Below are 17,589 nucleotides of genomic sequence, written 5' to 3' on the forward strand. Positions count from 1 at the left end.
TGTCTCTTTGGGATATTCTTACCGTGTTAAATTATCCTCCTGACTTAAAGAAATTAGATATTAAAGTTCTGAGTTCTGTATTTTTTTTAATTTGGTTTTTTGGACAAGGTTTCCCTGTGGAACAGTCCTGGCTGACCTGTAACTTTCTCTGTAGACCAGGCTGGCTTCAAACTCACAGAGACCTGACTGCCTCTGTCTCCCAAGTGCTGGGATTAAAAGCGTGTGCCACCACCACTGGGCTTGTATGATTCTTCCTTAATGTATCGTACTCACCTGTAAAGAAGAAGTAATTTACATTCTTTCCTTTAATGACTAAAATGGAAGGTAAAGCAAAGCAAAAGATGATTTTTTATGAATGAATATTAGAGAAACCTGGCTTCCTAACATGGATGTCTCCCACCATCTTTTCCTTGGTATCTGTTGTCAATTACAGTTCTCATCAAGGTACAGGATTTTATGGTTGCACTATTCTTTCTTCTTCTAAGCAATAATGTGAGGAAAGAAAATTTTCATAAAACTTATCTTCAACCCAGTTCTAAATTTCTCCTGGAGTGTTCATGGAGTAAAGTGTATCTGCCACATCTTTTTTTTTTTTTTTTGCCTGTCATTTGCTTTTCTTTTATTGAACATAGATTTTTCTCTCATACAGTACATCCCTGTGATAGTTTCCCAGCCCTCTGCTCCTTCCAGTTCCTTTCTACTTCCCCTCCTCTTTGGATCCACTCCTCTTCCATCTCTCATTAGAAAGGAGTAGGTCTCTAAGAGATAACAACCAAACATGACAAAATAAAATATAACAAGATGAAGCAAAACTTCCGTATTGAAGTTGAACACAGCAACCCATCAAGAGGAAAAGAGTTCCAAGAGCGGGCATAAGAGTCAGGGGCCCAATCATTCTCACAGCCAAGAGTCTCACAAACACCCAGCTAAAAATCACACACACAGTATATACACCAAGGACCTGGTGCTGACTCGTGTAGGCTGCCTGCTTGCTGCCTGAGTCTCTGTGAGCTCAAATGGATCTTGCTTAGTTGAATCAGAGGGCCTTGTTTTCTGAGTGTCAATGTCCTTCATCCCTTCTGTCTCCCACAATCCCTCCAACCTCCTCTTATGAGGATTACTAGAGCTCCAAGGGGAGGGACCGGATTTCAACCTCCCATTTAGATTCTCTTTCTACATAATGTCTGGCTGTGGGTCCCTGTATCTGTTCTCATCTCTCTGATGATGACTGGATAAGGCACTGATCTATGGGGATAGCAGAATATCATTGGGAGTCATTTTATTGATACTATTTGTTTCTTTGTTTTTGTTTTTGAGACCAATAGTCGTTGGTTTTACCCTCAGTCCCTGTTTAGTTTCTGGTTCTTGGTCGCCAGAGCAGTGCCGATGTGAGCTTCCTCCCATGGACTGGGTCCAATCAGACACTGGTTGGCCACTTCCACCTGTTCTGTTCCACTATTGCCCTAGCACATTCTGCAGGCAGGGCAGATTGTAGGTCAAAAGTTTTGTGGTATCCACGCTTCTCCTTGGTGTAGCCTGGAGAATACCCTCCACTATCAAGGAGACCAGAATATAAGGGTGAAGGCTCCATGCAGGCACCAGCTTGACCACTTCATGTTCAATGAATTGTATGGGTGTTGTCCTCAGCAACTTTGGGGACCACACTGTTAGTTTTCAGCTACTGTCTTAGCAGTAGCCTGGGTTGTTTGGGGATTACCGTGGGATCCCCATGGTCAACAACTCAATTGAATGCTGACACTCCTGCGACTGGAAGCCTCACTTGGATACAAGAGATGGCCAGCTGAGACTGTATTCCCCACCACTAGGAGGCCTTATTGGAATCACCATCGTACATTCCGGGAAGCTTCCACTGCACTAGGTTTCCACACCACCCCTCACGTGTCCCCCAATTCCAGCCATCCCTCCTCTCACTCTCTTCCTCCATTCTATCTCTCTACATACCTGACCCCCCTGCTTCCACACCCACTCTCCCACCCCCATTCTGCCTGTAAAATCTATTTTATTTTTCCCTCTCAGGATTTTAAGGTTTCATTTCATTGATTACAATTGGTACTTCTCTACAGTCATTTTTCAGGGTATTTCAAAATTCTTTAGTGAGAAGTGAAAAGTATTCTCCAAAGTATGCCATACAGCTTCATGTAGACTAAGAATCATTTAAGTGTAGTGTTTTTTTAGAAGTGACTAGGCAGATAGTGAAATAATGAGATTACAAGGAACAGTCCTTTTTATTCACTCTTGTGTAATCCCCGAGAAAGATGTGGCCCGCTTTCTGAGGAAGTACACTTACCAATTCCTTCACTTCTCCTGTGAGCATTCTGGCAGCTCTTAATCTGAAGAAAGATCCCGGAGTAGAGAGAATGATGAAGATTGGAAGACATTTCTTCTACCAGAAGAAACTTGACATAAAATTAATTACTTTGATAAACACTGACATGCATTTACAAATGCATCTTCAAATCCCAGAATTTAGCCTAAATGCTCTTTTATTGTTCATATTTAAAACTGGATTTCCAATGTTTTTTTTTTAAATATTTCTTTTAGTATTTTATAATGTATAATTTAAAATTGTAAACAGTAAAATAACCTGCAAATATTTCTTGTTTTTCATATTTTATTTCAAGCCAGCTCTGAGTAGTTATAGATACTCAATATTTCTTATTCCCACATGAGTGCTGGTAGCTACATAAGCATTACCCTTTGGTACATTGTTTTTACTTAACGCTTACATTAAATTCTGACTTGGTGGTTCCATGCCTAACCTAGCACTTGCATGGTGGAGGCAGGAATATCAAGAGTTCAAGGTCATATTTGGGTGCACAGCATGTTTGAGGCCAGATTTGTCAAGGGGAGTCTCTTTCTCTCTCTCTCTTTTTTTATATATATATACATATATATATAGAAGAATATATATACATGCATATATGGAAAGTCTATGTATATATAGGAAGTATATATATACATATATACATGGAAAAATCTATATATAAAGTATATATTTATGTATTTAAAGTATATATATACTTTTGATATATATAGCCTTCTATATATACTTATTTAGATATATACTTTCCATATAAGTATATTCTCTCTATATGCTTTATATATAGACTATAGAGAGACTTTCCATGTATATATGTATTCATATATACTTCCTATGTATACATAGACTTTATATATATATATGGAGAGACAGAGACAGAAAATTCCTAGTAGTTGTAGATATTTTATTTAAGTTATACAGTTGCAAAAAAGATTTTAATCTGTTGTCTATATGCAGCTTTATATTGTACCAAATTCTAAATAATCTGTATTAATTTTTATCAAATTGATATTTTGACACTCATAAAGGGCTAAAGATATTTTTGTGTTTATTTTTTATTATTGCCTTTGGCTACATCATCTACAAACATTCACATAGGCTGAGGGAAAGTCCCTAAATGCCAGGTGTGCACAGTTGCCACAGGATCGGTTTAGACATGCCTCATAGTCTGTCTCTGAAACTGCATTCATTTATAATGCTTTATCTACTGGAACTTAGTAGAGGGTACTATGATCACAATTTTCCAAAAGGTTTATAGTCATTAGTTACTTTTCTGGCAGAATTAAAATATTCGTTGAGAAGCCAAGAGATGCTAGAAAGGGAATGAGTAGAATTTTAACAATTGCAATATCTGGGGAATTACATAGATATTGCCCTGTACTTTTGTAGGTGTATATTTGGGGATTTAGATACTGAGTTTAGTTCTTAATTTTTTTTTACAGTATATAGTCTTAGTGTAGTTATCTTGATTAAAAACAAAAATTAAAATCTTCATGAAGATAGCTTTGTAAGGGAACACACTATCCTCATTATTCCATAAATAGTTTGTGGTTGACCTCAAAAATATACTTGGTCCCTAATTAACTTTTTAATGCAGAAATATCTAAGGTAAAACATTGTGAATTCAGTTCAGATATTTTAAGATTGTAATTTAATATTGTAAGCATTAGTCACTAAACTCAATAGAAAAATAGTAACAATGATGGAAATGATTTATTAATTAATATATACCTAATTTTGAAAGTAATAATTCAGTAGTTATTGTGTTCATTTAGATTTTAGTTTAGAGCAGTAGTTCTCAACGTGCAGCTTTAGGGGTCAAATGATCCTTTCAGAGGGGTTGCCTAAGATCATTGGAAAACACTGATATTTACATTATGATTCATAACTACCAAAACTACAATTATGAATTATCAATGAAATAATTTTATGGTTGGGAGTCACCACAACATGAGGAACTGTATTAAAGGTCTAAGCCTTCAGAAATTTGAGAACCACTGGTTTGGAGAAAATGAGAGAATTGGGAATACATTTTAAGTCTATATTTTTCAATTATAGTTATATGTATATTTCATGCATTTTTTCCATTTTCCCACGACAGATGTCAATATCCTGTCATATTTTCATGAGACTGTTTTTCATGTTTTTATTTTTCACCATATTTATTGAAAAGGCATGCGTATTGAAACGTTGTCCTTTTTATCTTATTTTCGACATGCTTGGGATTGAAGCAAGTGCCTGTAGAGTGCTTGTCCACTTAGCCGCAGCCCCAGAAAAATGATTATTTTTATAGGGAGACGTTTCACAGCAGATTTTTACAAATCAAAATTAAAGTGGATACTTAACAACCATGCCCCACACCATAAATCCTACCTGTGAATTAATATTTAATAAAAGTTTGAATTGTTATTCAAAACTTTTATTTGTTTCACAGCCCTAACCACTTTTTCTGTTCTTAGAAAGCTTGCTCAATAACTCTGATGTTATTAGATTCTATATACAATAGAATAATATTTGTGTTTAATCCCAGATCTCTCTTAACATTTATTACTTTGAGTAAAGGTTAAGCAGATGATCTCCAGTCTGTTAATAATATTACTTGCAACTAACCAAATTGCCCAATATTTCTTCCTTTGTGACGTAGTATGCACCTGAGGATATAATCGAGTATGACTATGAGTATGGGGAAACAGACTATAAAGAGATTGAGAGTATAACAGAGACACCCACTGTCACTGAAGAAACAGTAGCCCAAACAGAGGTAAAACCCACTGTCTGTTGTATGTGGTGTCTCACTCTTTGTCATCCCTCAGACTCACCCCACACCTGTCATTCACTTCTGTGAATAAATAATGGCTTTTATTTGACAGAAGCTGCCTTGAGGATTGCTGACCATTTTTACATTTGCACGTCCTCCCTTTTATCTGTGCTCCTTGTTTTCTTTCTCACTACATGTTTTCCATTCCATCTTTCATGACATTTTACAGAAAAAGAAATCCAATTACACAAAGAAGAAGAGGACATTGGCCACTAACTCAAAGAAAAACCCTAAAAAGTTCACATCCCCCAAATCTGAAAAACACGCATCCAAGAAGAAGAAACGTTACCAAGCAACAACCAAAGCCAAACTAGGGGTCCAGGTAGCCAGAAAAAGCAATCAAGATCTGTCCTGGATGAGATGGAAGATCTCTGATGAGTCTTAGTCTTAACCCAATTAGACCAATTCCAATTTGGCTAACACTCTAATTCAGTTAAATCATGATTTTCATTTACTTGAGGTAACTTTACAAGTTTCTTAATCCTCTTTCTTCTGAATTTATCATCAGGCAAATATTGTGGATGATTTTCAAGACTACAACTATGGAACAATGGAAACTTACCAGACACAGTCTCCTAGGCGCTTATCAGGATCAAATGAGGTAATCCACTTAGGCAGCAATAATTGCAGTATGGCTTTCAAAATACATAATGTATTTTGATGGATTTCCTTGGAGAAACATCCCAGGCACTGAGACCCTTGAGTTGTCATTCTTAGAGAAACAGTCATTAGTTCATAATTACAAAACACTCTGCATTTACAGTTGATGTCACGTCAGAATTTGCATGACACTTTGCTTCATGCAAATTCCATAATCGTCAAACTGAATTGGCTGCTATCATTTTCTTTATTGCTCCTACAGCTGAGCAAGCTTTTGTAACATTTTACAAAGAATAATCACGACATGATCCTTCCAGGAGAAGAATCCTCTGACGTGGGAATTGTATCAACAACTGATACAATTAGTATTTTATTGCATGGTAACAATCATCATTCATTTTGATAACAGCAAGCATTTTAGCAAATGTGGTCTTAGATTTTAATGCTATTTACAATTAAAAATTTTACAATATTACACTCAGTTATGATTAAAGTAATATAGTTTAAACATTTGATTGTTTTCCACGAAAGTGTTCCAAGTAGGTAGGTCTGATTAGGTCCTCTTAAATTTCATATTTAGGGTATGAATAGGTTTTAAATTTATGTAGTCTCAGTCCTGTCTTATGAGATGTTACAACAGCTCAAGATATGTTAACTTTCTTATATAATTTCATTCTGGTGTTTTACTTCAGTGCTAAGGACATAATTGCAGCATAGGTGAGATGAAACTTCTTTGCAGAAGTATGTGTTCCATATTTAAGAGTAATATTTTATGATTATTGAATTTTTTTATACCGAATACAGTAATGTTATAGCAATTACATGTATTTTCATTTGCATAATTTTCTATAGTGATAACTTATTTAGTCCATATTTCTCTACTATCTGTATTCACTTTGCCTTTGAAAACAAATTTTTATATGTGCACTATTTTATTTTAACTTGATTACAATCATAAGGCATGATAACAACGGCACTTCCTTATGAGCACAACACTCTGAATAGTTAATGCAAAGGATAATTTTCAGATATTGGTGCTAATATTTAACTGATTGAATATCTAATTACAAGATTTATTTTTGTAACAATTATGTTTTACTATATTATCCAATAAGATGTGAAAACTAAGCAAATATTCGGCTATATGCTTAATTTATTTGTTCCAATCTTACGCTATAAAGTAATGCTTCAATAAGGAACAAGGTTTCTTAAGTGAGAGTAAAAGCATATGCTGACTCCATGTGAATATTTGCAGTTGATGGGGAAAGGTGCTTTGAAAGCAATATTTCTTTGTACATAGCAGTGTATGTACAAGTTTATTTCTTTCAGTGGTACTGAACAGCCTCTTTCTGGCTCTGGTCTTGCTTGAGTAGTAAGCTTTCTTCCCATCACATGCCTTTAAGCTGCAGTTACAGATGCTTGCCTTGCTTTGCTAACAGTAAACTTCATCTTCTCCAATTCCCTGCAACTTAAATGAATAGCCAAATCCAGTTGAAGAAGGTTTTACTGAAGAATATCTAACTGGAGAGGATTATGATGTCCAGAGAAACATTTCTGAGGATATTCTATATGGAAACAAAGGAATAGACGGCAGGGACTCTGATCTGCTGGTAGATGGAGATTTAGGCGAATATGATTTTTATGAATACAAGGAATATGAAGAAAGGACTACAACATCCCCTAATGAAGAATTTGGCCCAGGTGTCCCAGCAGAAACTGATTTCACAGAAACAAGCGTAAGTCAGCATGAGGCTCTGTGCCCTGCGTGTGTCTCGGGGATGTTTCTGTGTTCATTCTCATGTGTTTTCAGGTTTAAAATGAAGTTGAGTTCTTATGTCCATTGTGGGCACTGACCATGCCTACACAACCGTGATAAATTCTTCTAGTGGGAGTTGGCAGCGACGGTGTCCTGGGCTGTCACTGTAGTCTTCATTTTAAAGTATTGTATATTGAATTGTATCCCAAATTTCTCATCATTGATAAATATATAATTCTGTTGTTATTTTTCTGATTAGTAGCTCTCACTTTTTATTTTGGACTGTTTTCTACATTTGTTTTGGGGACAGTTCTTATGTCAGAGCACTTTTGAGGCTACAAATGCATTTAACTTTCTGCAACAATTTAAAGAAGTGATGATTTGTTCTCAGTTGAACAGTGTTCATGTGTATTTGTCAGTATGGACATTCTTAATGTTTCTTTTGTAAAATGGTCACATTTTACAAGGTTGCTTCAAGTGTATCTAGACGGCTAAATTATTTTTTGTTAAAAAATTGAAAAAATGCCTCATCTATTGAAAGGTATTTTGACCATTTTTAATTTTCCACTTAATAGATAAATGGCCATGGTGCGTATGGAGAGAAAGGGCAGAAGGGGGAACCAGCTGTGGTTGAACCTGTAAGTGTGTTCAATGTGTTTTAAAGCTTACTACAATTGTCTAGTTTTTGAACTACCATCACCTTGAGTCATTATGTATGTCCATGCATTTTCAATGAAAATATGTTCTGATTTAACACAAAAAGGTGAGTGAGCAATGACTTTTTTGGAAAGCAAATTTTCAGTAAAATAAAAAAAAAACCATACATTTATAGAGTTTTGGAATTTGAAGTGGCTGACATTTTCTGGTCCAATTCTCTTATTTTACAAATCTGAGTTTACATACATTTTTCTCTAGTTTGAAACATTTGGTGGTGGAAAGATAATGACTTAGATCTTTCAACTTCAGTCTAGATTTTACTGTATAATTTATATAATTACTTTATTAGAAATGTATTATCTGACATAGATTTTTTTTGTATCTGATTCAAAGTATACTATACAATAATAAAACACACTGGAGAGATGTGGACTTAAGAGAGAAATCTGTGGAGAGGGAGGTGGACAAGAGTGTTAAGGAGGACAATGTTGAATGTGTCAGTGTGTATGTTGTTTTTGTTTAAAGTTATAGGACCAGAACAGTCTCTAAAAAAAATCATTATGTTTACTTGTATGATTATGTGGAGTTATGTGTCTATCACCCCAACTTATTGCTCTTTCTATGTGTATTAATTATCTGAAATCTCAAGATATTATTAAGGGGTACATATTTTCTAGAAACAATTTTGAAAATCATAATTTTCGTTAACCAGCACCTTGGGAAAAGCAATGCAAAAGAAATGGAAGTTGTATGTTTAATTGTTCACTTAAGATATAGAGAAGTATAGTTTTCTGGAATTCAAGTATTTGGGTATCATTTCCTTTCATTTATTCATGAACATAGCAAATATTTAGGGAGCTTATGTTTTTGGCTTTGTTTTAATTTTTTTATTTGTTTTGTTAGAAATTGTCTAAGTGCTTGCGAAGAGGTTGGTCAGACATCTTTGCTGCACTCTCTACAGAAGCACTTGGCAGATTCTTTCTCTAACATATTCTTTCTCCTTCCTAACCTTATTTCTCTGAATATTTACCTCACTTCAATTAGTTCATAGGTTCTCTAATGGCAAGAATTATGTCTTCTAATATTTTAAATGATTTCATTTTCCCACACAAACATATTTTAAGGGGTTTATATAATATGAATTTAGTATTTACTTTAAAAATCATAATATGTAGTATGCTCTTATAGTCACTGGAAAGGCTCAATGTTACATGGCTTTTTTTTTTTAATAGGGCATGCTTGTTGAAGGACCACCTGGGCCAGCAGGACCAGCGGTATGTAAATGATTTATAATTTTGATTTTTAAAATTATTGAATATAGGATTACTGGCACACAGCTGAATTGTTTATATTTTAGACTGATTTGATTTATAGAGGAAAACTGTCAAGTTTAGGATCTGGTAGACTTGACCTATTTTTTATTTGATACAGTATACTCACAGGGCTGAAAATAAATTTTGAATTTTTTCTTTATGCATTATATTTGTGCATATGTGTATGTGCCTGTATAAGATATGAAATTAATGTCATCTAAATATATGACATGGATGCTTTTAAGTGATGGCAAAGACAAAATGTTAAAATGCTGATCAGCTAAATGCTTGCTTGTTCCACTTCACAGCCACATTTTTGAGGTCTAGTCTTATGAATAGCCATTTCTTCAGGAGAAGCTGGGGACCAGCCTCCACAACAGCAACTTTCATCGGCATGCTCCCTTCCTGTTTCCCTTGGCATCTGCCTCCACCCTGAGCTCAGCCTCATAGAGGAGTAGTTGTGCTGGATGCAGAACCATTTCCTATATGTTGTGTTTTCACAGGAAGCTAAATAGGGCAGTTGTTTGGGAGTCAAGGGTATATTTATAAAATAGAAATGAAGTACCCTTTGATTTTTAGGGGAATGCCTTTACTTGAATACTAATGAGGCAGGAAGTTGCTTCTGATCCTGGTTTGGTTTCTCTGCAGGGTCTGATGGGTCCTCCAGGTCAACAAGGCCCTTCTGGGCCCCCCGGTGACCCTGGTGATCGGGTAAGTGAAAAAGGGCTGTCACATTACGACTGCAGCACGTGGACTTAACTTAGTTTATTCTTCCACTTAACATGCTACCTTTCTTCTGTTGGGGGAGATGGTGAGAATCCTACAAATTCGCAGTTGTGCAGCATTCTACTTAACTTTTCAGACAGGTATAAATGGGGATAAAGAATTTATTTAGAATTTATAAAGAGTTTATCTGCAACATGATTAGTAGGCCAATTTTGTTGTCTAGTCCCCTATGCACAGGAACTGTTAGAGTAGACTTGGTTTTTTAAACTTAAATTAAAGACGTTCATTCTTGCTATTCCTGTAGATACTCACTTTTAAAAACTTCATCTGCATAATTTCAGATATTTAGTTTGATGGAAATGATTGTTTTTTTTTTTATTGAATGTGTATGTGAGCAATGTGTGCATTTATGTATCTGTAGTCACGTGTGTGTGTGTTTGTACGGTGTATGTGCCTGCTGCATGCAGACGTGTGGCAGTGAATGTGTAGGACAGGCAAATGTTGGTGTCAGGTATATTTCTCAGTCTCTTTCCATCTTATATTTTGAACTAGTTTCTCTAGCCAGCTTGGCCTAGGGATTCTGTCTCTGCCTCCTGCAGCATTCTAGAATTATTGACATGCTAGCCAGGCATATGTGTGCGAACTAGATAATTGAACTAAAATCCTGCTGTTTCCTTGGCAAGCACTTTACCCAATGATGTATCTCTCACAGCCCTTAGTATTGTTATTTAGTTTTCAAATCACTTTAATTTAGAGTTTGGAATTGTATCCTTTATATGTATAGTTATTAGTTTTTAGAGTTTGATCCTTCTTTTACTAAATATGATGACTGTATAAAAGTAAGTTTCCTTTTACTGAAAACTGACAACATACTTCACAAATATGTATGTATCATCTACACACAAAAATTATATATGTATGTGTGTATATTTGATACTCTATAATCATGTGTATCTATGTTGTAAACATACACAGCTTTCTACATATATGTGCATGAATGCATATACACATTGAATATAAATAAATATACACAATATATACACATTGAAGACAAATTAGTAATGAAAAATTAATGTTATTCTTATCATGTTAACCTTAGTGATTATACTAATTAAAGTATTTATTTTGAAGATAATAATAACTTAATATAGCCAAAAGATCTATTAAATAGCTATTGCCTTAGTATCTATTAAGTAATACTTAACAAAATTTTGTCTAATTAATTCTGTTTTCAACTATAGGAACCTAGTTTTTCACTGTTTCTTCACAGTGATACCTCTGAGAATAAATAGGAAGGCTTCATAGGCAATTTTAAGCTGTAAATCAACTTTGAACATAATTTTCACTGTATTTTGATTGTGCATTAGTAACCATTCATTATTTGAGTTCTTTGCAACTAGTTCAATAAGATCCAATGCTGTCTGTGTGTATTTACATAAAGGAGATTAACCAATTCAGAATGGGCAGGTGCATTCTCAGCAATTTCAGATTCTCTGCCATTATGTACTGCACTAATTGCTTTTGTTTATTTCCTTTCCTAGGGCCCCCCAGGACGTCCTGGCTTACCAGGGGCTGATGGTCTACCTGGTCCTCCTGGAACCATGTTGATGTTACCAGTACGTTTTAGAAAGTATTTTATTAAGATAACTTGATATCTTCTTATTATGTAACTGAAATAAAGCCTGTATTTGAATCCTTGAGTAGAAATATTCCTGAAATATGAGAATTCAGAAAATCAGGAGCCCTTGAAAGTAGGGACATTTTAGTGAACAGAATCTGAAAAATAGATATCTATCTCTACACTAAACCAGGTTTAGTCCCTGATTATTCTTCATTCAGTGAAATTTACGTATTCTTTCTGATCATGTGGGCAATCCTGGATTATGGATTAATGATACATTATTTAACACATTAGTATACAGTTTCGCCCAATGTTTACCCTCACTGAAGCTTTTTGAAAAAGCTAGGTCTTTAGTGTTATTACTACTCAAAAATTATTTGTATTAATTTTGAGTCTATCATAAAATTATTTGTCACACAGCTATGGAAAATATTTTTATTAGGTTTAGTATAATAAAATTCAAAAAATAACTATGTGGAGTAGAAAATTGACTCAAACAACATTTCAAGTTAAAAACTAAGGCAGAGCTTAAGAATTTTATGGAGTAATAATAGTAGCAAGCAGCTGTTTTGGTTATATGAGAGAGATATTTATATTTTCTTTGTCTTCTTAGAGATTCTGAAGGTTTTGGTCACCAGAACATAACTGTATCTGTATATTTTTGAAATTTTATGGATGAAATTCGTGAAATTCTTATGGATGAACTGCTAGAGTGGGTAGCATTTCTGTAGATTAAATAAGAAATGACATTTTAAAAAGAATATCAGTGAAGCTAAAATTTGAAATTGGACAGTGATTTATAGTTGCTTTGAAAATAACAGAATGTATTGTACAGAGCCATGTATGAGGCAGAGGAAGAGTTGCACTGTCACACACGTGTGTGTCCCTGCGTGAGCACATGTGTGTGCGCTTGGGTGCGTTAGTGCGTGCGTGCATGCATGTGTGTGTGTGTGTGTGTGTGTGTGTGATTATGAAGTGACTTTGGATGTTTGTAAATATTAATCTTTTAATTACCTTTTAATCTAACAGTTAAGGGACCTAATTCCGTAAGTTTGTCAAAGGCCAATTATGTGCTCACATTATCTCTTCTTAGTTCCGCTATGGGGGTGATGGCTCCAAAGGACCAACCATCTCTGCACAGGAAGCTCAGGCACAGGCGATTCTTCAGCAGGCTCGGGTGAGAAAAGTTGAACATGTGCTCACATGACTTGATTCTGTATCAAATCGCGATGTGTAGGTCCATGGAAAAGTGTTTCTAAACGTCACATGGAATTTAAATGGAAAGATCTAAAAGTATATTAATCTTTCCAATACTGATACCTACTAATTTAATATTAAATACATGACCTTGTAATCCTGATGATATCCCACCATGACACACAAAACCCTGTTTTTAACAGACTGTTGAGAGATAAATATTTAGTATTCCTTCTCTTTCATATGCTGATTTTTCTCGGCTAAGGTGTGATCTGATGATTATGGCACTAACTATGAGAACACAGTATGAAAGAAGTATAATTCTTTTGTATTTTCAGTTAGCTTTATAGCAGTTTGGTTGCACATATAAAAATTCAGAGGATTGCCAGGCGGTGGTGGTGCACAAATTTAGTTTCAGCATTGGGGAGGCAGAGGCAGGTAGATCTCTGTGAGTTTGAGGCCAGCCTGGGCTACAGAGTGAGTTCCAGGAAAGATGCAAAGCTACAAAGAGAAACCCTGTCTCAAAACAACAACAACAACAAAAAAATCAGACAATTAACAAGGAAGGAATCAGAAGTCATACAAGCCTTTGTTCATATTCTTATAGTTGTCATGAAGGAAGGAAGTATGTGTAGGATTTAGAATCGTTATGGATGTGATGACTTTTCTGTATCATCTCTATGGTAACTTTTTATTCACCGTCATAATTTATGTATGCGTAAAATCCTGAATATGTAAGTGAAAGTATTAACCCATTTTCAGTATTTATATCCTTAAGATTATTAGTTGAGTGTGTGATATTGAATGATGAGAATGTGTGTTAATTAGGTAAAGACATACTATACCTCTAAAGTTATCTATAATGACTAATTATTTCTATATTTCCTTATAAATCTCATTCTTTTGAAAACTTCAGGCAATTATTGAAGTTAAAATACTTTGATGCTGCCAACTGTGATTAGTCCTCCTTTTATTTTTTACTGATTAATAATTTCACTAAAGCGCATGATGTGTTTTGATCAAGTCACCCCCCAGTTACCTCCATTCCAGTTCCTCCACTAGCTCCACCACCACTATCTTCTCTTCATGTTTTTTTTGTTTTTGTTTTTTGTTTTTTGTTTTTCTAAATCCATTGAGTTCATTTAGTGTTGACAGTATGTGCTTGCGTATAAGCCTGTCTCGTGAGCCTGGGCCACTAAAGTGGGCCACGTCCTTGAATAAAGCTGACGGTGGACATCCTGAGGTCCTCCCTACTCCATGCTTTGAATTTGTCTGCCTTGATTTTGTGCAGGGTTTTAGCACACTGCCATATTAGCTCTCTGTTCATGTTCGGTTGTGTCCAGAAATCGCTGCCTCATTGAATCCATCCAGTTTTTCTGTCTCTTACAACCTTTCTGCCTTGGTCCTTGAGTGAGAGGAGGTGTGCTATAGATCTCTCATTTCCGAACACCCTTATTTTCTCATTTTCTGCACACTGTCAAGTTGTGGGTCCCTGTGTTAATCACCTTCTACTGCAAAAGGAAGCTCCTCCAATGAGGTTTGACAGATTCACTTACGATCACCAATACCATCACTATGGTATAATGATGTCTTTACAGTCAGTTTATATAATTAGTCTTCTTGTTTAAAAAAACAGGCAGCAAAATATTTAATTCCAGTTTTTCAGATTTAATCTCAAGAATTAGAAAAATATATTGTCCAAATCCTCATGATGAATTAGTAGTGCAACTTTGGAGATGTTACTGATTTTGTTTCATGCACTATTTTATGATTTTTCATCACAAGGTTATTTTTGAAATGCACATTCTTATTTCACTCATTAATATCCAAAATAGTACACCAAATTAATTTAACATCTTTGATGTATTTTTCTCTGTGCTCTGTGTTCCAGCTTTTCAAGTATCCTAAATTAACATTTCTGTTATTTAGGCTAAAAATAATGTTTCCCATCAATCTATTATGTCTATAAATAACAAATAAATGCATTACTTAGTACTAAGTTCAAGATTCATTAAAAATATTTATTGCCATCAAACTTTCTGTCCAGTTCTGTGTTTTACTGCCTCACTTTAATTGTCTTGACTTTTCCTAAAACACTACTAGAACAGTTTAACTTAAAATACCACTAATTGTTGACCTCAATAAATATCTTCAACAAAGATTATGCCTGCACAACAAAGATGAAGAATGCTCTAAGTTTTTAGAGTGTGCTTTATAGTATGGATTTATTAGACATTCTCTTATTTTTCTGAAATCTATTTCAATTATTTTAAATGATTAATTTTGCAGTATAGTGTGTAAAACTGGGTACAGTTGAAACATGGCTGATAATTACACAGGATGTTCTGTCTACTTGCATTTTCCCATTAACTATACTTTCCCTAGCATGTAGTTTGTATACTTTTGTGAGTTATGTGCTTCATAGGATATCATGTCTAAACGACTCTTGTGTTACCATATACTACTAGACAAGTGTTTCTGAACTTGATGTATTTTGTCTTTTAGATTGCTCTGAGAGGCCCACCCGGCCCCATGGGTCTGACTGGAAGGCCAGGTCCTGTGGTAGGTTACATAAAATCTATTTTAAAAATTTCCTATTAATATGCTTCCCACACCGTCTTCCAGATTCCATTCATACCTCAGGCTAGCAAGCCTATTACACATGACTAATGTTGACTCTTTTTAAAAAAGTTTTCAGTTTAATTTTTAATAATTCTAACCAGAAGGTTTTATGAATGCTCTCATCAAATTAGAGAGAATTAAACATATAGTAAAGTCACATATCTGTTAATCAAACTATTTATAATTTATTTTCTTTCTATTTTATTATTTAAAAAGCAATTTTACATTAAATTCTTGAAATTTAATTATATATTAGAATTTTCACTAAAGTTCATTTGTAATCTTTGATAATTATTGTGTAATTTTTTAGAGTTCATTTATTTTTATTGAAAATAACTTTTCATATAATGTGTTTTGATTACAGTTTCACTTCCCCAACTCCTCCCAGATTTTTTCTTTTTCTTTTATTTTTATTATTTAAGACAATTTTTAAATTTAAATATTCCTCCCTTTCCCTAAGTTGGAAAAAAAGAAATCAAAGTATCTTTTTACAGATGATAAGATAGTATACACAAGTGATACTAAAAACTCAGTCAGAAATCTCCTACAGCAGGTAAATACATTCAACAAAGTAGCTGGAATGAAAATTAAACTCACACAAATGAGTAGCTCTCCCATTCAAAAGTGACAAATGGACTGAGAAAGAATTAAAGAAAACAATAACCTCAAATAATATAAAATATCTTAAGGTAAGTAACCAAAGCAAGTAAAAGATGTGTCTGATAAAACCTTCAAGTCTTTGAAGAAAGAAATTGAAGAAGATACCAAAAGATAGCAAGATCTCTCAGGCTCATGGGTTGGTAGGATTAACATAGGAAAAATGGCCATTGAAACAGACAGATTGATCAACGGAATTGAACTGAAGATCCTAACATAAATCCGCACATCTATGGACACCTTATTTTTTATAAAGAGGGCAGAAATTCACGGAAAAAAGACAGCATAGCATATTCAATATATATTCTTACAATACAATTACATTAGGATATTAGTATGCCGGTTAGTTGTATTTATAAATTTCATGCATACCTTTGTTACAATTCATCTTGATGATTCAATACTTTGGTATTCAAGAGGCCATGCTAAGTAGATTGTATGCTCTAAAAGCAAGGCAAGACCAGCTTTCGCTATGTAGGGAGATCTTGTCTCAAAATGAAAGAACTTAGGGGCCTGGGGAGATGGTACAGTGGTTAAGAATGTTTGCTGTTCTTCCAGAATTTCTCAGTTTTGTTCCCAGAGCATGTTGGGTTGGACCAATAGCTCTACTGCTATTGTTGGAGAATCTGACTACTGCTTATGACCTCCAGGTGTACCTGCTCACACGAGTGCATATGCACATGCAGACACACATATATAGAAATTAAAGAAAAGTAAAATAAAAATGTAAGAAATGAAAGCATTAGCAAGAGCTGGAGATATTGGTTGGAGCTGCTGCTTGTTCAGCATGTATGAGGCCCTGTGTTTAATCTCTGTACTGTAAAGACAGCAAATAAATAATAAATACATTGATGTATTAAAATAAAAATGAAAGTGTTTTGTTTTCCATGAATTTATAATTCCTTTAACTCAATCTTAAATTTGCATACTATATATTTGATGTATACTCCTGTGGGAAATGTTCGTATTACATATTGAATAGAACTTCAGTTATATACACTATTAAAAAGATTATCAAATGTTCATCATTTATTCTTACTGTTCTGCTTTTAAAACACAAGAAATAAAAATACAGTAAGTAACTTAGCAAAGAAATATATTTTATTTGCATGTTAATGATATAAATGTATATATACAACAGGGAAATGTAACATATTACAAAATTTGAGATAGAAAGGAAAGTAGAAATGATATTCCTGTTCATTTCTTTCCCATCAGTTATGTGATAATTTTGGTTAGGTGTAAGAGAATGTAACTATAATCATCAGAGGATATAACACA

General features: G+C 34.4%; 1 protein-coding gene across 1 annotated transcript in view; it reads left to right on the top strand.

The window, feature by feature from the left end:
• The window catches only part of Col11a1 (collagen type XI alpha 1 chain), a 201,646-nt gene that overhangs the window by 61,743 nt on the left and 122,314 nt on the right, over window positions 1–17,589 (top strand). The window contains exons 6-14 of the mRNA XM_042279780.2: window positions 4,986–5,102; window positions 5,668–5,760; window positions 7,241–7,495; window positions 8,091–8,153; window positions 9,405–9,446; window positions 10,134–10,196; window positions 11,753–11,827; window positions 12,926–13,009; window positions 15,535–15,591. Of these exons, the coding sequence (XP_042135714.1) occupies window positions 4,986–5,102; window positions 5,668–5,760; window positions 7,241–7,495; window positions 8,091–8,153; window positions 9,405–9,446; window positions 10,134–10,196; window positions 11,753–11,827; window positions 12,926–13,009; window positions 15,535–15,591 (849 nt within the window). The remainder of the gene's footprint in view (window positions 1–4,985; window positions 5,103–5,667; window positions 5,761–7,240; window positions 7,496–8,090; window positions 8,154–9,404; window positions 9,447–10,133; window positions 10,197–11,752; window positions 11,828–12,925; window positions 13,010–15,534; window positions 15,592–17,589) is intronic.

The sequence above is a fragment of the Peromyscus maniculatus genome, chromosome 6 (assembly GCF_049852395.1).
Source record: "Peromyscus maniculatus bairdii isolate BWxNUB_F1_BW_parent chromosome 6, HU_Pman_BW_mat_3.1, whole genome shotgun sequence".
NCBI classification, from domain to species: domain Eukaryota; kingdom Metazoa; phylum Chordata; class Mammalia; order Rodentia; family Cricetidae; genus Peromyscus; species Peromyscus maniculatus.